Source organism: Syngnathoides biaculeatus, chromosome 14 (genome assembly GCF_019802595.1).
Source record: "Syngnathoides biaculeatus isolate LvHL_M chromosome 14, ASM1980259v1, whole genome shotgun sequence".
Lineage (NCBI taxonomy): Eukaryota > Metazoa > Chordata > Actinopteri > Syngnathiformes > Syngnathidae > Syngnathoides > Syngnathoides biaculeatus.
This window is the reverse complement of record NC_084653.1, coordinates 10,415,365-10,437,449: the sequence shown is the minus strand read 5'-3', so window position 1 is coordinate 10,437,449 and position 22,085 is coordinate 10,415,365. Positions and strand designations below refer to the sequence as shown.

The window sequence follows — 22,085 nt, the reverse complement described above, 5'->3', positions numbered from 1 at the left end:
CGTAATCCCCGCGAATAACGATAATCTGCAAATAATTTGATGCAGTATTAAAATATCTATATATGATATGTGGTGGCAGGGTGGAGCAGCTGTAGAGCATTGTTCTCACAGTTCTGAGGACTTGGGATCATATTCAAGCCCCACATGTGTGGAGTTTGCATGTTCTCCCCTTGCCTGCATGGGTTTTCTCCAGGTACTCCTGCATTCCAAAACATGCAACATTAATTGGACATTCTAAATTGCCCGTAGGTGTGATTGGGAGTTTGACTGTTGTCTGTCTCCCTGTGCCCTGCGATTGGCTGGCAACCAGTTCAGGGTGAACCTCGCCTCCTGCCCGTTGACAGCTGGGTTAGGCTCCAGCACTCACACGACCCTTGTGAGGATAAGCGGCTCAGAAAATGGATGGGTGAATCAATATTGTACAACGATGACACTCTTGAGGAGAAGCAGAATGAAAAATGAATGAATGAACGAATATTGTACCTCCATTTTGCAACAGCTGTAATGGATGATAGCAGAAGTCGTGACTGTATTTTCACCGCTGTTGTCTTTTTTTCCCCTAACATTGCATCACCACTGATCTCAGGGAGTCTGCTGGGAAAGCCTCTGGCTGTTTGCTTCTAAGTGACATCGGAAGAGAATCAGTCTGTATGACATCTCAATTCTCTGTGTGACAATTATTGCTTTCAGATATTGTAGTTATCTTTCAAGCATAACATTCGTACATTGGCTCATTGCTGCCCACTTGGATCGCCTCTACCATGAAGCCCATTTCATGTCGAATTAGGACTGTACCAATACCACTTTTTTTTGGACCAACTACAAGTTTTTACATTTGAATACTCGCTGATACAAAGTACTGAATCTCGATCATGCCTGTACTAGAGAGGAAAAGAGGTACAGAAAATGGAATGGATATTTTATTAACAGTCTTTCACTGACATAAATGTAGTCTGTAATAGTTAGAAAATAAAAAATATGATCTGGACAAGTGAAGTGAAACTTTATCACATTATGGTTGACTTCTTTTTACTTGATGTGGGCCCGTCAGCATGGCTCCTCCAGCCGCAGCTTCATAAGAGGAGCGCTGCCGGTTCAGCCAGAGTCAAGTAGCTCCGAGTAGAGTTTGAGAAACTCGATGCTTGACAGACGTCCCACCGCCGCACCCCCACTGCAAAATGGATGATGAACTCTGCGTGGGTGTTGACCAAGGCAGCCGCCCTGCAGATGGCGGTGAGGGGTCGTCCACTTGGCACTGAGTTTGTTGAGCTCTACTTTGCGTCACCCAACTGACTCCAGGTTGGCTTGTGTTGTCACCTGGGTTTACCTTAAAGAATTTTCACAAAAGTGACAACACGGCTCCTACTCCACTCGCCCGGAAAGTATACAGTATGTCAAGCTAGTGAAGTGGTATTGGAGCTTTTTTGCAAGTCCAAGTACAAGTACAGTTGTACACTGTCTGGTATTTGTTTATCCCTGTTTAATGTCACCAATATAGTTATATGAATTAGATTAACTGCTTTGGAATTCTTTTTTATATGTTTTGATGGAATGAAGCATACAATTTTGGCTCTTTTGCAAGTATAACAACTCTTGAAAATTCAAACAGAGCAATGGAATCAAAGCAACATTAGCAAAATTCAGTTGAAAGTAATTTGTTCCAGTCTTCACACAAAGGAGCACTTGCGCCTCCTTTAATGGAAAAACGTAATGAAACAACAGTTCACTGGAAATTGGAACCTCAGGGTTTGTTAGGTGTTATTTGGAATATTTTCTACTCTGACACTAATGCAAGGCAGTATTCCTTTCTTCTCCTAAGAAGGCACGTTATGCTGTTCTGTTCTAGTGTTTCGTAAGATAAATGGCGTGCAATAACATTTGTCCATGGAAAGCAACAAGTTAAGAGCACAATTTTTTAAATATCCTTGATTATAAACTAGGGGTGAGCATTTGAATTTCGTACTTGATTCAATTATAGGTTTTTAAGTATACTGCATATTTTTCAAGATGATAGTAATGGTTCTCTGTGAATGTTCTGAACTCCTGTGCTATTGAGTCGATATTCAGTATTTCATTTTTCAAGGACCAGCGGTCCCTAAACTTTTGCACACCTCGATTTGGTTTTAAGCAAGGACATAATTTGAGGCAGTGGCATAGAAATAAAAAAAAAAGGAATTATTGAACTCACCATGATGAGGAATGTAAAGAATTATAATTAGTGGTAGCTCTGTGCTTGGTTCTCTTTTACGAGCTGGTCCAATATTGGGGTAGTCTTTTTTTTTTTTAAATCTTAAAAGAAAAGAACTCCAATGCCTTGTATTTTTGTAGCAGGCGCTTGAACCCACGTGCAGAGGCAGTGTTCATGGCTTCATAACCCTAACTCAAAAGACTGTCACAAAATATTATGCAAAGCGGGATTCCGTTGGCGTCAACTAACATTGAATCTTAAGTAGGACTGCTCATATTGTCTCTTAAATGCAACATTCCTTTTCTTGTAAGGTCCAACCTTTTGTTTGGTTCATTATTTGGCATGTTTTTTTTTTATTAAACTTTTCAACGTTTCCTGTACATTTTCACTTAGATTTTCCTCTATCATCTTTTTAAAAGAAAATTTCTTTCGGCCTTTGATGAGGTAATAATCTTGGCAGTTGTCTTGGGCCACTAATTCGATGACACTGACTCAACGGCACATTTGCTGGTCGCAGCTAAGTAGTCCACACCACTTCAGATCAAGCGTTACAACAATCAACTCCACACATTAGACTGTATTCTTCAGTTAATCGAGCATGAAGCTCATACCGATTTTAAACAGCTGTTGAGAAGATGACTGGACAACTAAGAATAAGAATGTCTTACAATCTGTTTCAGAATATCCCAGCGCTGCCTTGTGGGAAAGCTCTCTACTCATACGAGGGCAAGGAGCCAGGTGATCTACAGTTCTCCAAGGGTGACATCATCATCCTGCGACGTAAGGTGGATGACAACTGGTACCATGGAGAGTTGAACGGTTGCCACGGGTTCTTGCCCGCAAGTTACATCCAGTTGTTGCGCCCCCTGAGCCAGACTCCGCCACAGGGCAAAGCGCTGTACGACTTTGAGGTCAAAAACAAAGACCAAGATAAAGACTGCCTGGCGTTCAGCAAGGTGACGCACATGAACACACTTGGGCACATTCATAAACTGTAAAGTTTGCTGTGTATGGGATCTCTCTGGTGTCTGCAAATAGGAATGGTGCTGTCTTACTTTTCATTAGGGAAACAGGAGGCTGATAATGTAGTGAATTTGGATCCTGACTTTTTAAGAGGTTTATTTGTGTTCAAAAGTAGAGTGGACTCTTCTTTTAGCTTTATTTGTTATGCAAGCTTGCAACTTCATATGGTATATGGTCAACCTAGTGTACTTTGGTATTCAGCAAAATATGACTAAGCACTTCCTCCTGGTTCAGTTCAATGCTGAAGGAGACTGGATCAACACAACAGTTGGAACTTTCAACTGATACAGTGTTTTTTTTTTAAACACAATTTTATTTTAATTTTATTTGATCTTACAGAGCCAGCCAAAGATACAATATTTGATGTTGAGACTTTTTGTGTCAGAAATATCATATGTTTGAATAGATAAATGATGTACATGTACAGTATTTAAATTTTCGCGTAGGCACCAGCTAAAAACAAAACTGTTCTAACAGTCACAAAATCAAACCTTAGTTGGTTGTTATGGCCTCATCACACCATGACGTTCTGGTCAGCGTTCTATAGCGTTTTAGGAAACGTTGGTAGTCGCCCATAGTTGCTGATTAGCTCCAGAAGAGCATTGTTTGAACGCTAGTGAATGTCAATGATCGCTGGGAATTGGCGGAGAACGCCGGTCCAGAAAAAAAGTTTTGAACATGCACAAAAGTTCTCACCGAGACCAGCGTTCATGAACGGTTAATTTGAAACGCTGCAGATCGTTCGAGAATGTCCGTGGAACGTTTTACTAAGGTTCGCCGAGCGTTGCACGCGTTTGGCTATTGTTAGTCAGTCGTAACTCTAGCTTTACTTGGTTGTTACGTAATCGTTTGCTTTGCAGTGAAGGACTCACTGGTCACCTGTCAACGACCACTGAACAATCCCGTAGCGCACACAGCGTGTAACTAAAGTGAAACGAACGTCGTTTGGCATCAATTGAGCGTCATTCGAGCGTTTCCCGAACTTCCATGCATATGGGCATATAAACCGATGCTTTGCACACGGTAATGGTTTTTAGGGGTATCTTATGTGGTCGCTGTTACACACTTTTTGTGCGTTAGACACGCTTTTCGTGCGTTAGACACACGTTAAGTCATGCATTAGACACGCGTTAATCACACGCCAGATCTGTCATCCGCGTTTGAGAACGCTGAAAAATAGAACGATTGAAATGTTCAGAGGACGTTGACCAGAACGTCATGGTGTGATGGAGCCTTTAGCTTAGTGTTTATAGGTCACATGACGTTCCTCATAGAATACCCTATGTTCCCTAAAGTACCCTAACCCTTGTATGGGCTATCAAATCAATGTTATCCATTGAAATAAATGGGAATGGCGTTAATCTGCTTCAGCCCCCTAAAAAAGTAAAACTATTTTTGGGGTAATGTGTTTTTGTAAATTCTGAACATGAAAATGTGATAAAAGAGAATAAAAAGGTTTAAAGAAGTCTGCATGCACACATACACAGACAAGTGTACGGTGTACCTTTAAGGGGTCATGCCCTAGTCAGCGACATCACAAGCTTTGATCCCAGTTCCAATTGGTCAACCTTTGCAGTCATGTCAGCTCCAATGCTCCTTGCAATTTTTTTCAATTAATCTTTGGTGCAGGCAGCGTGGAATCGATTCCCGCTCTGTAATGTTGTCACTATCTGCCCAGCGACTGGCTGGCGACCAGTTCGGGTGTAGTCTGCCTTCGCCTGAAGTTAGCTGGAATGGGACAGGCTCCAGCTCTCTCCCCGGATGAATGCTGAGGGGTTGCGTCAGGAAGGGCATCCGGCTTAAAATCTGTGCCAAACAAATATGAGCGTTCATCTGAGATGACACGCTGTGGCAACACCTAACGGAATATGTCAAAATAAATACATACATTTTGTGTTTGACAGTCGTCCCATTCAAAGAACGTCTGAAAGTACATCGTTACTAGGGCTGTCTTTTTTTAAACATGGCTAAAGTGGCTCATAAATCAAATTTTGTGTTGTAACACAAACAAGTGATGTCTCAAAACTCGAGAATCTTGTAAGTTGGGCTATTCATGAGTCAAGGTACTAAAATACTAGGAACACTTTAATCCGTACGAATCCCCAAAGAAATCTTTCAAGAAAAGTGACGTGAATAATCAAGGCCGCGTTTCAGCTGGGATTCCATCTGTCGTGTTCTCTTCCTGACAATGATCTCGGCGGTGGGTCAGTTCTTCTGAAGTACACATTAAAGAAACACGAGACGGCTTCTTCAACAAGACACTTTCGTCCCGAATTACAGAGAGCTTTGTTCGGGCCACTTTGATACTCACCGATACTGCGTGTCTCATCTCTTTTGGATATAAGGACATTGTCATCTGCGTGATCAAAACAAAGTTGGTAATTAACATTGTGGGTTTGAACTGAGATAACAGCTTGCCTCTTACAGACGCATGATTCTAGAACTTCAGAATACCTTGAGAATGCTAAAAGAAAATGATCGTCCCAGTAGACTGCCGTAGTTTTACAGTTGGCATTCTGAAACTAATCCAAATTTCTACTGAATAAATAAATTGGCCTTTTTTTTTTTTTTTAAGAACGCGTTGCACTGAATGACTGCAGCTTTGGCCATCATTGAGCAACTCAGAGAGTGAATCTCACAACAGCTGAACCATAACAAATTCGTTTGGAATAGTACCAATACCAGTGTGTGCATGCAGGACTGGTGTTCAAATCACACCGGAAACCATCGGAAAATCACAAAATAGTTGAGGGAACAGCTGTTTTTTATCCGGCACATCTACGACTTTGTGTATGAACTCTTAACTCGTCCAACTTTAGAATGTTCTACTTTGATTCCATGTTGTCACTCAAACTGAAATCTCTAGGGAGGAAATATAATTACCAAAAGCTTTCCATTGAATATGAGAAAAGAAATTCCAAGACCTTCAAGGCTTTTTTTTTTCATTACACTTCCCACCAAAGTTTCCTCTTACAAATGAATTAAAATCTGATTTCACCAAATTATACTCTCTAGGTTCCTCTGAAAAGCTTGAGAGGAAACGATGTGAGCAAAATGAGAGAGCACCCTCCCCGACAAGCATGTTCCCAGGCTCGGTTTGATGTAAACAGTCATTTCTACACTGTGTTCTGTTTTGTCCCTCAAAGCTTATCATTTTGTTACTGCTATTACACGGGCTTGTTTGTAAAAAGGCTTCTGACCTCACCATTTTGAAAGAGGGATTACATTATACTGCACATCTCACAGCAGGTGCCGGCAAGTTGTCATTAAAGGAATATTTTTATTTTTTTTTGACTGGACTTTTACTGAACACTCTTGTAACAGCATCTTCATGGCGACACATTATTAAAATGATTTTAAGAATAAGTGTATCAACACGTAGATGATAAAAGATGACACTGTGCTGTATATGCACTCCCCTGCCGTGTGCCAAATGTGTTGTCATGCAAAACCAGTGTGTGTGTGATTGTTTTCTCAGTGGGAAAGGTAATTACTCACTATGACTAATACAAAGTCATTTAGCAGAATTATATTATCACCGCCGGCCCTAATGGTCTCGCCGAGACCCTTATATTCACACGACAGGAGAAAAACACACAAGAGAGCATGTGTTGATCTGTAGTGAAAGGAGAGATCATGCCCTCAACTCATCTTCTTCCGTGTTTTACGGGATATTCCCGAGACAGTTTTATCAGAGGTGGATAATACAGTCGACAGATAAGCAGGAGTAAATAGACGGCGCACTATTGGACTGTTGAAAATGTACACCAACCTCCCTGGCTCGGTATTGTTATTTGTCACATGCATTCAAGCACTGAGTAGCTTGGACTTGCACCAAGTCGACAAAAAGTGCTCCGTCTGGTATGGTCATGGTTGAGTAACATTCCTTCATGCGCACCCCAAAATACAGCTTTGTCTTCGGGCGGTTAGCCTCATGTTTCCAAAAATATCATTTTCAACCAAACTCAAAGTGTACCATGAGCTAGCTATACACGGCTGCAGTCTATAGCATGTGCTCAAAAAAGAACAGTCATGTAAAACAAGCATGTACTTATTCGACAGAGCGAATATGAGGTGGATTTCACTGCTCATTGTCAGATGATCTAGAAACTATATAGTCAGAGACAGCACCATTGTTCTTTTGCTATAAATGTGATTTTATCGTGGGTATTTTTTTACCATTACATATAATCTTTCCAACAGTGCTAGTGCTTTTATGAATTATGTACACAGTGGTGCCTTGAGATAAGAATTTAATTCACTCTGGAAATGCGATTAATTCCAGCCTGCCAAAAAATTAACAAAAAACAAAAAAAATTATACTGTATAATATTATACTTTATAAAGCCATAATGACATAGTAGATTAGACCGTAAGGAATTTTCACTTTTTTTTCCCCCCACATTGTTTTGCTTCAGTTTAATGGACCCCTTGCGGCCCCTTCTGGTGTGCAGGCCTTGGCCACATGGGGGCATTTTAATAAAGAAATTCATAAATATGTCTCAGGTCCTTATTCAAATACAGTATTATTAGTACTTCTTTGCAGAAGATGAAAAAAAAGTATATGTCCTATAAGTACTTTTATGTCATCTGGTCTACACGTGTCGCTCCACTGTTTGTGTTCCAAAATCGATCACTTAAAGGGCAAATGCTATTCATTAGCCCATCTACAGTGTTTCCCATTATGTGTGCATTAAGCCAGCAGACTTAGGGAGATTTATGTTGTTTTTTTAAGTACACAATGTCCAATTTTCTTTTTTTATGATTAGTTTGAGAGTAAATTTAAAGTGGACATGGCAACGGACAGCTTGATGCCTCTTTTTAAAACATTAATCATTATTTGCCAAAAAGAGGCCCCATAGCTCAGTGGCTAGAGCGTTGGTTTGGTAAACCAGGGGTTGTGAATTCATTTCTTACTGGGGCCTCCACTCCCCAAGAGGGGTTGCATCAGGAAGGGCATCTGGCATAAAAACTGTGCCAAACAAATATGAGCGTTCATCTGAGATGACACGCTGTGGCGACCCCGAAAGGGACAAGACGAAAGAAAGACAGACAGAAAGTAATACGTCATTATTTCCCAAAGTCCTGCTTGTTCTGTTGTGTGTTGAATTCACAGCACTTGCTATTTTGAGTTTTTGCTCACAAGTCAAATCTCAAGTTCGGCTGAACCACAGCTCGTATCGCAAAAAACATCTTTGTCTTGTTTCTTGAGGCACTCATCTTTTAAAACTGTAAAGTACACGTTTTGATCCCATTTCTATGATGCTTTGTTTTAAAAGAGCTGTAGTTTGACATGTGTGTGATTTGAATGCAAATGTAAATTCAAGTCACACTAAAATATTTGAAATTATTTAACTGTACTTCACTGTAGAGTGAAATGATGTTGACTTTGCCTTTTTGCGTTTTGTGCACGTGTGTGTGTTTCCGTCACTTCTCTTAGGATGAAGTCCTGACAGTAATCAGGAGGGTGGATGAAAACTGGGCAGAAGGCATGCTGGGAGACAAGATTGGTATCTTCCCAATTCTCTACGTGGAGGTAAACTGGGAGACATCACATGACAGCAAACATGAATCTTGTATTGGATCACATTACATATATACAGTAGGTATACTACATGTATGAGCGTATAATGGTATTCTTTAGAAAAAAAAATCAAGTAAGTAATGCATCAGTACTTCAAACTTAATAGTATATAGGCTTGTTTGTCTCGGGAAAACCGGGTCCCAGTGTAAATATTACTGGCACGGCCCACACATAGTCAAGAGTCAGATATCCATCAATCCAAGGGGTTTCCTTTTAAATGGAGATTCATCAATAATTTAGACCTCTCCATCACTCTGAAACAGTGAGTGGGGGCATGAAGACATGTCGAGGGCATGTGTGTGTGTGTGTGTGCGTGTATGTGTGGCAGCAGTGAACACCAACCAGACTAATGAATAGGACCCATCTGGACTTCAGCTGCTGTTTGTGTGGACCAAACAGAATAATCAGATGCATTTACAAATCATTTGACAGCATGGTCAATATCGTCCAGATGTAAAGATGATTACATTTTAGAACCATTAGTACCAGAAAGGGTGATATGATGGGTTAGAAGAAAGGATGTCTAGACAACGAAAGCATTATCTGTCATCAGATGACGGAGGAAAAAAAAATACTTTATCCTATTAGGCAACCTAAATAGGTCAATGCCATTTTGTATTTCCTACCTGAGATTACTTTTTAGGTGTCTAACTCTCTTGGGGAATTGGAATTTGTTGACTAGTAATCGTATTAAATGATATGGGACTTGTAAATGTGGAGGGGTTTCTAAAAGACTGGAGGATATTGGAGGCATGACAGAAGATAATGGTTAGTATTTTGTGCAGCAGGCTATAAGCACTCCTCTGTTTTGGACTTTTTGTATGCAGGGGTTTGCTAGCACCAGCTTGAGAGGAGGAGATGAAAAAAACTTGCTTCAGGGTGTGAGGACTGAAACGATTTAACCTTGCCGTTTTCCGCCTCTATAAGAGTAGAAGCTGTGGGTGGCGGTAAGAAGGTGTCACTGGTTCATTTTCCTTTATAGTATTTGCTGCGCGCTCTGGGCCTGCTCATAATCAGGACAGATTCGGCTAATGCAGAGCACAAATGAACATAAAAGAAAAGAAATGTCTGCCAATCACCAGGCCAGAATTCATGTGTTTGTCTATCTGTATCATCCATCCATTCATTTTCTGACCCGCTTATCCTCACGAAGGTCGGGGGAGTGCTGAAGCCAATTCTACATTGATAAATTGTTCTTTTTTTATGAATAAAAAAATAGAATCCAAGGTTGTTTTTTTAAATGCATGGAAATGTATGGCCCATCCTGCATTCTTTTTTCTCCCACATTATTCTAATTTTAGTTTATATACAATATATATCTATATATGGTGGTACGGTGGATCAGCTGGAAAACATTGGCCTCACAGTTCTGACGTATTGGGTTCAATCCCAGACCCGCCTGTGTAGAGTTTGCATGTTCTCCCTGTGCCTGCGTGAGGGTTTTCTCCGGCCACTCTGGTTTCCTCCCACATAACAAAAATATGCAACATTAGTTGGACACTCTAAATTGCCCCTCGGTGTGATTGTGAGTGTGCTTGTTTGTCTAAATGTACCCTGCTATTGGCTGGCAACCAATTCAGGGTGCCTCCTGCCTGATGATAGCTGAGATAGACTCCAGCACTCCCATGACACTCATGAGCATGAGTGGCTAAGAAAATGGATGGATGGATGGATGATGGATGGATGGATGGATGGATGGATGGATGGATGGATGGATGATGGATGGATGGATAGATGGATGGATGGCTAACCCCCATCTAAAAACCTTTATCGTGGATGGTTCTTTAGAGTAAATGTTGGTGGGGGAAAACAAACAGAAACACACAATAGTTTATTTTTATTTGTTACTTGTTGAACAAAGCGTATCTTCTACTTAACTTACAAGGCAGAAAATGCACATTTTTCTTCTCATTCTGTGTAGACGATAAGAATATGTACCTGTGAGAATTATTATCTGTCTACATTCGTTGCAGTTTGTGTTTAGATATCCGTTTTAAGTCGGGTCACAAGTAGGTGCCACTGTTTTTAGTTTTGGAAAGCATAACAAAAAAGTTCTCTTCAAGGATTAAATTCAGTAAATGTTTGATGCTAAGATTATTGGAGGGAGGAGTGAATGTCTCATTTTTTTGGAATCAAGAGATGTACAGTACACACACACACACACACACACACACACAAAGTGTTTGTGTATAGAGGACGTATGTGCTTTTCTGTGAACGCATCAGCCTATTCTCATTGCAGATATGAGGTCATTGGTTTGACCTATGGTATGATTTACCATCTGGGTGAAATTGAAAAAGGACTTATCTCAATGCGTCATAGTTAACATTGGCTTTTTGTTCAGCCAAGTAAAGAATTGTTTCAGGCATATCTCCTTTCCCGCTCTCTTTCCGCCACGTGCACCTTTATCGCCTTTACTGCAGTGATGACATTGCCAGGCAAGTGTGTTTCTGCATAAAGTCAGTAAAAATGACCTGACTGACTTGAAGTTCGCAGAGCGCCACTGTTCTTTGTGTCGCTGACCTTCTACGTCTGGAGAGTTTGTGTATGTCCTCTAGTCCATCCCATGAGAATTCTTGCTTCAATCCATCATGCTCATTAGCATATGATTTGGCTTGATTAGCATATTTATTAATATGGAAATCGAGGCTATATAGGTTGTTCTTTAACACAGATCCTCTTTTTCTTTCTGTCCATCTCTCTTGAAATAACTCCACTCTTCCCTCCAGGTAGTGTTTGTAAAGTCTCGAGTGAGGCCGAGCAAAGATAATTGAAGTTTGTAAGAAGCAAAAGCTGATGTTGTCTCTTACTGTTTCAGGTGATGTACTGCTGCTCCTCAGTGTGTCCTTGTGTTTAGTTAGTCTCCTGGAAATTAATTCAAGTCGATAGAATGTCCTCTAAAGCGATGCAGGTGCTTAACAAGAACCTATTTTACTTGTGAAGTCTTCATTAAATAAATTGAGTACTCCTAATGCATACGCACCTGCTTGTAATTTGAATGTTTGCTTGAACAGGCGGCACGCTGGTGCAGCTGTAGAACGTTGGCCTCACCGTTTTGAGGACTAGGGTTCAAATCCTTCCGCCCTCTGTGTGGAATTTTCTCCCCGTGCCTGTGTGGAATTTCTCCGGGGACTCTGGTTTCTTCCCAACAACATCCATTAATTGGAAACTCTAAATTGCTCCTAGGTGTGATTGTGAGTGCAGTTGTTTGTCCTTATGGCCCCTTCGATTGGCTGGCAACCAGTTCAGGGTGTATCCCGCCTAGTGCCTGATGACAGCTGGTAGGGCACCAGCACTCCCGCGACCCTTGGGAGGATAAGCGGCTAAGAAAATGAATGGATGGAAGCTTGAACAGTTTACAATGCTTTAACAAGGGGGGGAAGTACGTTTATACTGCAGCACCTCTCTGCATCTTGTTATTATCCCCCTAACTCCATCCTCAACTACCCCAGTCTTCTCCAATTGGTGAGTTCAAGGAAGTGGTTCATCCTTAAGGAAGATAAAGCAGTCTGCAATGTACATGAAAGAACACTTAAAAATATATATATATACATATAGGATGAGTTCAGCCAGATTAATATTTTCAGTACAGCCTGTTGCTGAATATGCTGTTTGTTTGAGTTGGGTTTCTGAAAGAGGTGTTTACTTCTGCTGTTGAATATTTTAAGATAAAACTTTGGAAGCAACCCACTAAGCCGTCTTATTGCAAACACTGCAAAGAACTGTAAAACAAAGTACAGTTGAACCGGGGTCAAAACAATGCAAGTGTGCCAAACTTGTCTAAAATCAACCAGTGTTAATTGTTGTGTTCAGACTTTTTTGCTTAACACCCCCTGCTGAATGCATTCCTCATTTTGAAAAATGTTGTCAGTTCTTCTTTGTGTTGAAAAAAAAAAAAGCAATTAAAAGCCAAACCCTAAACACACCCATTCATCGTTTGGTGCTTGCTGAGATTGTTCAGAATATGTTAATTCACACATGGAATCACACATGAAGCTGCCTCCACAGAAAAAGGTTTAGTGCAATTATTGAATTGTCCATCTTCAGAGTTTCCACTGTAATTAATGGCTGCTCAAAGGTTCTACTGTCATATGGCCGTACTCTTCCATCTGCGCAAGAGGAAAAAGGTGCAGTTTTCTCCGTTGTCTGGCGGCGCAGATTCTCCCATTGCCTTAAGTCTGTCATTTGCACACCTTCATGCCAGATATGCACTCCGGGTGGGTGAAGCAACCGTAAAATGTGGGCATTCCCAGTCAAGTCTGGCCTTGTCTGCATTCTACGGTCAATTTAAGAACTTTTTATTCTTATTTCCCTGACTTACATAAAGTTATCAAATTCATTTAAACTGCCACTGTCACAGTTGTCTTTTTTTTTCACTCCTTATATGCTATGACAATGATGACAATCATCACCTTGCTTGAATGTAGCATTAACAAGATAATAGATAATAATAATAATAATAACGCACTGTAGAGCAGGATCTCTCCCACCATGTGTGGCTCTACAGAGAGACTGGAAAAAAAATATGGAATTTAGAATAGATGAGTGGAGAAATGGAGTAGTAATTTAAACTCTGCCCCTAAGCTTCCAACCATTGTACCTTTCTACCGGCTCTCTTAGATGCACAATACATTAACCTTTGTCCTTATCAGCATGTCAACCAACTCCTGGGCTTTTCCTATCATAGTCCCAACATTCAAAGACCCTACAGTCAGTTGTCGGTTCTGTGCATTCCTATTTTTCTTCTTTCAAAGAATCCGCTTTCCTGCTCTTTTTTGTCTTCGACTCACAGTAGCTGAAATTCCACTGACGTCCTGCAGTTTAACAGTACCGGGGGTAGACATTGTTAACACGTGCCACAGCCAATCCAGTATGAGATTCTTTAAATTAATGCTCATATTTGTTTAGTTTGGTTAGTATTAAGCTATAGGCCCATCCTGACCCATCCCTCTGCATTCATCTGGGCTTGGGACCATCCTGCAGATTGCATTGGTTTGCACCCCCATGGAGCTACATTATTGGATTTATTTCATACAGAATTATTAAAATTGTCTGAGTAGCCGGAGCGGCCCACACATCCTGGCAACTACCAGTCCACTACAGAAAGTGTTTTAAAGATTAAAATGTAGTTTTTCTTTTTCACTGATTTGAATGACATTCACAAGTCAGAGATGAAATGTACAACATGAGACAAGTGATCTTGAACCGTCACATCAGAGAAAACGTGACATGCATGGTCTGCTCATGGCAAAATTCAGATGAAGAAGTGTGAGCTTTGAAGAAAGAAGACTTGATGAGGCTTACAGTTTTTTATGATGCCTGACCCTATGACAGTGACATCATCTGCCTAAACTAACATGAAGCCCAGTAACTGACGAGTGCTTTGTCCACGTCATTTGTATTGAACTTGTTCTCGATATCGCTGGAGAATGCTTTGGCTTCTTCAGCTGGCCGGCATTCACATCCACGTTGATAAACAACTGTCCAATCTGGCAACATGGATTGCTCACATTTGCCACTTGTGCATGTGAGAATGAATTCATTGTGTATCAGAGCTCAAATGACCAACACAAATTAAGAACTGAGAGATGGCCTCAGTCTAAGTGCTGGCAGGCACTTTGATATCTCTGCCCAGAACATCCATCCATCCACCCATTTTCTGAGCTGCTTATCCTCACAAGGGTCGCGGGAGTGCTGGAGACAATCCCAGCTGTCATTGGGTAGGAGGAAGGCTACACTCTGAACTGGTTGCCAGCCAATCGCATTGCACATGGACACAGACAACAGTGGCACTCACAATCACACCCAGGGGCAATTTAGCGTCTCTAGTTGATGCATGTTTTTGGGACGTGGGAGGATACTAAAGTACCCGGAGAAAATTCACATAGGCACGGGGAGAACATGCAAATGCCACACAGGTGGGCCGGGATTTGAACCCTGGTCGTCAGAACTGTGAGGCCAACGGTCTACAGGTGCACCACTGTGTCACTCTGCCCAGAACAATATATGTATATTGTAACTGAATTAGAAATATGCCACTCGACCACTGCATAAGAGCTCATGTCAGTACATTATTTGTCCACCACAAATTCCATAATTGTATATATATATATATATATATATATATATATATATATATATATATAAAACCCTTCTACCTTTGTACATATTATCAGAATCAGAATCAGCTTTATTGGCCAAGTGTGTAAAAACACAAGGAATTTTTCTCCGCACTCGGTGCTGCCCTGATACGACATTCAAAACAAAGAACAAGGAACAAGCAACAAGAACAAAGAACAAGAGACATTTCTGTTTGTAGTAGCTATTTATTATAAGTCGTGCAAAATGTAAAATCTTCATTTAGAACAGGTAAAGACAAGTGTGTTAACATCCCACATTGTGTTAAGCTTGTACAGAGTGCCTTTACCCGTTCGCGTTTTTCGTTATAGACCAGTGCAATGTCAGGATGGAGTTGATGTTCGTCCCCCACTTCAGGTCCTTTGAGACTGTAAATCCAAGAACTTGAAGGTCTCGACAGTTGACACAAGACAGTTGGACAGTGTCAGGGGCAACTGTGGTGAAGGATGCCTCCTGAAATCCACAGTCATCTCCACAGTCTTTAGAGTGTTCAACACCAGGTTGTGTTGACCACACCAAACCTCCAGTCTCACCACTTCCTGTCAATACGCAGAGCCGTCTTTGATGAGGCCGGTGACTGTGGTGTCATCTGCAAACTTCAGGAGTTTGACAGTCGGATGCCACGAGATGCAGTTGTTTGTGTGGAGTGAGAAGAGGTGAAGGGAGAGGACACCACCTTGGGGTGCCTTGGTGCTGATAGTGTCTGTGGATGAGGTGGATCCCCCATCAGGAAGTTCTAGATCCACCGGGAGATGACAGGGGAGACGCTGAGCTGGAGAAGTTTGGAGGAGAGGAGTTCAGGGATAATTGTGTTAAACGCAGAGTTGAAGTCCACGAACAGTATTCTCTCATAGGTATCCTCGCTGTCAAGATGTTCAAGGATGAAGTGCAGACATCATCCGGCATCATCCGCAGACCTGTTCGCTCGGTAGGCAAACTGCAGTGGGTCAAGTTGGGGACCTGTGACGCTACTAAGGTTGTCAGTATGAGGCGGTCAAAGAACTTCATGACCACAGATGTCAAGCCAACAGGCCTGCAGGTTGGTACGTCATACAATTGTAGAGACCTGTTGAAGATCTTTGTGAAGACAGGAGCAAGTTGGTCTAAAGGCAGGATGGGGACACAAGATCTGGGCCCGGCGCTTTGGTGATCTTTTGTTGTTTGAAGATCTGTCGGACATAATTCTGTTTTTTTTTGTTTTTGTTTGTTTTTTGGGCCCCTTGTCAGGACACTCTACATATGCTTAATTTAAAAAAAGTTTCACATTATTTGGTGGCACTAAACTCACCAGCATTTAAATGGTCATGTCTAATTAGGGCCTTTCCCAATCCAAAAATATCAAAAATGAAATGCCGAATATTTTGGACTTTATAGAAATTAAGCATTAGCCTTTGTATAGATGCTCACAGTAGAGAAAAATCTCAACTTTGTTTAATGCTGAATATTTTGGACTTTATAGAAATTAAGCGTTAGCCTCTGTATAGATGCTCACTGTTGAGAAAAGTCTTAACTTTGCTGAATGCAGAAAAACTGCAACCAATTATCACAAAAATTGATGTCCCATTCCCCATATGAAAACATCAAAATAAAATCCCCAATATTTTGTATTTTATGGCTTTTATACGTCCTGATTCTTGGGTGAGCTGTAAAAATTTACCACCCGCCCATCACAGCATTTTTGTGCCCCAATCTCCAGAGCAAAGTGCAGAAAGGCATGGCTGCATGTGTTTTGTGTGGAAGAACTTGATCTATGACCTCAACCCCACTCAACAGCTTTCAGATGAACTAGTACAGAGAGCCAAGTCCAATATCAGTGACCTGTAACGTCCCAAATGTTTTTCTGCACCACTGGTAAATAAATTCTCCCAGACACACCCCAGCTCGTAGAAAGTCTTTGTAGGAGAGAGTTATAACCAGGCGTTCGTTACATGGATGTAATTACGTGATGCTTTTGCCTTAGTGTTTCTGCAAAGCTTTGCTCACTGAATTTGAGGACCATGTTGTCATGACTCTATAAAAACATGCGGTTACTTTATTTTAAATTAAAGGGTTTTGTCTTTGATAACTGTGTATCTTTTTTCCTGGAAGGGATTCAAGAAAGTGGCACAATATTGTAAAACATTACGGATAAAGTATTGATTATATGTTTAACATTATCTGTAATTCTGACCTATTTTTAAGTACAGTTGTTTGCACCATTCAAATGAATCCTAGTAACTTTTAACACATTCTAGAGCAATTTGCTGAATATATGACCAGGATTTAATTAATTTGGAACTTGACTGTATACTAGAAAGAAATCTCGTGATGATGCAGACTTCGCTAACCTTTTTTTAAACTGAGAGTTTCAATGCACAGCTACCAGTTTAATAGACACTTTTGAAATTATAAATATTCTCCAGTTGTTTTGGAGTAAATAATCTCTTTATCGCCATTGTCCCCATGTTGTCTCCCCAAACGTTGCTCAACAGCAACGCTTCTCAAACTTTTTAGACCAACTGTCATTTAGTATGAGCTATTTATTAAATCAAATCAAATAAATCAAATTTATTGTCATTATATGCTGTGCATACAACAAAATGATGGGTGCTTCTCCACAAGGTGGAATAAAATAGAAGAAAAATTAAAGAACATCTTACAATACTTAGCATTCCAAGTACCACAATCTCAACCAACATTGAAATACAGTAGCATAGTAGGGCAAAGCGTTGATAAAACCCAAGTCAGTGGTTTTAATCACCCAAAATACATTGAATATATTTTACAGATAATGTCAGACACTAACACTAACAACTGTAGAGTTGCAGCAATATTTAATAATTATTTTGTGTACTACCAGAGGGGGCCCCGCCTACCATATATGGACAGTCACTGTTCTTGGTGTTCTTTGAACTATCTATATATTTTTTTAAATACTGTCATTTTGTAATTTACATCAATGTAAGTGTGATTTTTAAAAAGAATAGCTACAAAAGTTTATATGCAGCTAACGGGGAAGTAGAAGTTTTTTTTGTTAGAATAGAAACGCACAAAAAAATAGACACATCTCACTGGTGAGCTATTTTTAGAACAGGCCTGCAAGCTGCTAATGAGGCGTGTGGGGGTTCCTGGTGCCCTTGGGCACCATGTTGGTGACCCCTACCATAATTGAATGAAATGCTACACTAGAATCGTCAGTCTCACACAGCATACGTTTTGGTTTTTTTTTTTAACTAAAGTTTAAAACCTGCTGTTTCTCACTTCGAAAGTTCACCATTCAAATCTAAACTGCAGCCTCCCTCTGTGTGGTCTACCTGTGCTTGCAAGGATTTTCGACGGGTACTCAAGCTTCCTCCCACATTCCAGAAACAAATATGTTGGGTTCATTTAAGACTTTACCTGTACATTGTCCTGGGGTGCGAATGGTCACATTTTTATGTGCCTTGCTATTGGCTGGCAACAGGTCGTGGGTGTACCCCATCTCTTGCCAACAGTTAGATGCAATCAGCTCCAGCTCACCCATGACCTTATAAGAACACAGATGGAATCTTAAGAAACCCCTGAATGCAAGTTGACATTGAAGCTGAAACTAAGGTGATGAAATCTTTGGGCATACTCACACTCGGACGTTTGAACCTTGCCAGATGATGCCATGCCTGTGGCTCACAATACTCTCTTCACATGACAGCGTGTCATACAGGCGATGTCTTTCAAATGCTACAAAGTACTCACACCAACAAAATAAAAGAGTTTCAATGTCAATTAGGCTCAAGCACAACAGTTTAGGTACACACTCAAACACCAAAACCAAATATTTGTGGCCATGTCCTTCTCCCCTTCTCTTTCCCCCTCAGTTAAACGAAACGGCAAAGCAGCTGATGGAAATCGACAAGCCAACGACAACAACCAGCATGCCGGGTCCGAGCTCAGAGCCGTCTCCGTTGGCTCCATGCTCTCTCGGTCCCTCCCCCAGCACCTCGCCTTCCAATGGAAACGGCTCGGGACATCGGCGAGGCGAAGGGAAGAAAAATGCGAAAAAGAGGCACTCGTTCTCTGCTCTGTCAGTCACCCAGAGAGCGGCCCAGCTCAACAACAGACACAGTATGGAGATCTCCCACCCAGTCCTCATCAGCTCCTCTGACCCCAGGGCTGCAGCGCGCATTCAGGTTGACACACACAGTTAATGAATGGCAATCAGTCGGGACACAAGTTTATTGTACCTTCTGCCATCTAATAGAGAAACATTGTGGTGAGGCGTTGTAGAACAAATACTAATGTTAATAACGTTAAATGTTAATGTTAATAATATTGGCATTACATGGCCACCAACTTCACCGTACATACACCATTGTATCTATTTGGGGGGGGGGGGTAGTAAATGGTAATGTTAATAAGAAAAAACAACTCACAATGGCCAACTTATAAGAGTTCGTCTAGAAAGCTTTCATTGAAATGGATGCAAAATTTTGTATTTCTGGAGGATTTTTTGGCACGGTGGATCAGCTGGTAAAGCATTGGCCTCACAGTTCTGAGGACCCATGTTCGATCCCGGCCTCACCTGTGTGGCCTTTGCATGTTCTCCCCATGCCTGCGTGGGTTTTCTCCGGGCTCTCCGGTTTCCTCCCACATCCCAAAAACAGGCAACATTAATTGGACAAATTAATTGCCCCTAGTTGTGATTGTGAGTGTGGCTGTTTGTCTCTATTTGCCCTGCGATTAGCTGGCAACCTGTTCAGGGTGTCCCCCCGCCTCCTGCCCGTTGACAGCTGGGATAGGCTCCAGCACTCCCCGTGACCCTCTTGAGGATAAGTGGCAAAGAAAATGGATGGATGGATTTTTTTGGGCTAAAAACTGTGATGTCCATTGTCAATGTTTTGGCCTTTCCATTTATTTGAGTCATGTGGTGTTATCATCTTGTTTTATTTGCTAACGAAATAGTAAATGGCAAGAGGGCTGCTATCATGCATTCTGCACAGTGATGCAATTTCCATATTTACACATAGGTCTGGGAAGAGATATACTACCTGGAAAATAATACAGCCTTTTAACACCATTGATATATTTCGCAATTACAGACTGTGACAGTTCCATTTGAATAAAATATTTGGTACTTTTTTTTAATAGCTGTAGGCTCGAGTTACTTACAGTTTGCCTCTGGTCGCTTCCATACTTCTATTCAATATGTTTTTGTCTCCTCTGCACGCATTTTAAGGTGGAAAGATGTAGATTCATACAAACAGAATACAGGTGTCCCATTTTTGTTCACTACCTTCTACATGTTTTTAGGACACATCGTCTCCAGGTCCCTGTCCCTCTTCGGCAGGGGTACTGGTGCCCCCAAAAGTGGCATCCATAACCTCAGAACTGCTGGCCCATGCAAAGGTGCAGCTGCCTCTCAACATGTGAGTAAACATCAGACAGTTCTCGCTCCTGTAACCTGAATTTTATATTGCTCCTGTGTTTCCGTTTCTTTCCCAACACTGGATATGCCTGACTTCTAAGGTTCATTTTAGATGCCATTTTCTTGCAAGCGTTAAAAAAAACATTTCCTCCATTGTGCGTAGAGATATTGGCCATATTCCACTATTTCTACTAGTAACAGGTACTCCTCCACCACTGATACTGAAAAAGCCTTTAAAAACAACTTTAAAAGACGGGCTGTGAAAGACAAAAAATACAATAACCACTATGACCTTGGCTGTAAAAAGCACTGTTTAAAAATAAAGTGTACGGCTATGAATCAAAGGCATAAAAAAATGCATTTTCTTTTTTAAGCATTCATTCATTCATACATGATCCATTTTTTTAATACATTAGGTTAGTTCCTTGTAAGCATTTTCATTTCACTGGGCATATCGGGTTGGACAATGGTCTGCCGACGCCAGGCACGTAGACATCTGGGAAAAAGTAGCCAGGAGATCTGTTCTATATGGAAATTGAACACTAACTGCTCAGTGACAGCCTCGACTGTTCGACAGTCAGTCATGGGGCAAGTATGGACAAACAACCATGATTCAAACTCACATTCATGCCATCACTGAGTGGGAACTGCACCCACACTGTCTTCACAGAATCCAAATGAGTGAACCACTACACTATCAGTCGCCTGTGTCTGTTGAAAAATCACTAATTTGGGCAAGATTTAAGATTTTTATGGATCTGTACAGTCATACTCCACATTTTTTTCGCTATTCAGAGAATACCTTTTTTGGTTTGTTGAGAATCAAGACATTTAAGCAGTCTCCGCTTTTTGAAGCATAAAGGAGCATGGAGTACTACAATAATAAATTAAAATCCACTTATAGTAGTCATAGTCTTTACATTGTTTTATTGTGTTTTGTTATGCATTGATGAAATACAATTCCCTTTTTGATTAAAGACAATTTTTGTGTTTTTTGTGGGTAGAAAAAAAACACCTAATCAAGATGGATGCTTAATTTAACATGAATGGTTTACAGAACGGATTGATGTTTTAATGTCCCCAAACCAATTGTATGCAGTCTTGGGGATTTTTGGAGCGATTCCGGTTCAGACTGCAGTTCATTTGTCCGATTCCAAACAATTATCGATTGTGATTCTTTTAGGGGCCTGGGTCAAAAAAGACATTGAGATGCTTTTAAAATAGGCCCAGTGACGCCACTGTTCTGTGCGGTAGAAAAGGAATTCATGTTTGCGCATTCATTCCCTTGCTCCAAAACTAATTTCTCCTTTAAGGGGACAAATAAAAATAAATCTTGAACCTTGATTATTATCCATTTAAAAAAAAAAAAGCTGAATTTTTGATAAGTGCAACTGTAACTTATGATCTGACAAATGTTTGGAAATAGCCCACCTGAAAGGAGCGATGAGGTGGATGGTCAGAGGCATTTGGAGCTTCAAGTCCCGGATCCGACTGTGTTGCTGGATGATGAGGAGAAACTCGGTGAGCAGGCGAGGTCGTTCAGGTCCAAGGTAGTTCTGGTCGGCCAGGATGGAGAAGAGATCACTAGCCGTGTCCACAGAGTCTGAGCGTGACGCTCGTAGTAGTTCAGTACAAAGAAAGACCAAAGCTCTAGCATCATCTTTCCTCAGGTCATTTCCTGCCGTTAGAAGATGCCTCTGGAAATCCATCTTCATCCAAACTTCAAACCGATAACATTTAGTGTTATAGCAACAATTCATTATCAATAAGGT

At 41.0% G+C, this 22,085-nt stretch overlaps 1 protein-coding gene across 1 annotated transcript in view; it reads left to right on the top strand.

Annotated features, from left to right (window-relative positions):
* Positions 1 to 22,085, top strand: part of LOC133512544 (E3 ubiquitin-protein ligase SH3RF3-like) — a 108,255-nt gene that overhangs the window by 65,351 nt on the left and 20,819 nt on the right. Inside the window, exons 2-5 of the mRNA XM_061842278.1 lie at positions 2,869 to 3,144; positions 8,652 to 8,747; positions 18,767 to 19,078; positions 20,199 to 20,314. Coding sequence (XP_061698262.1) covers positions 2,869 to 3,144; positions 8,652 to 8,747; positions 18,767 to 19,078; positions 20,199 to 20,314 — 800 coding nt within the window. The remainder of the gene's footprint in view (positions 1 to 2,868; positions 3,145 to 8,651; positions 8,748 to 18,766; positions 19,079 to 20,198; positions 20,315 to 22,085) is intronic.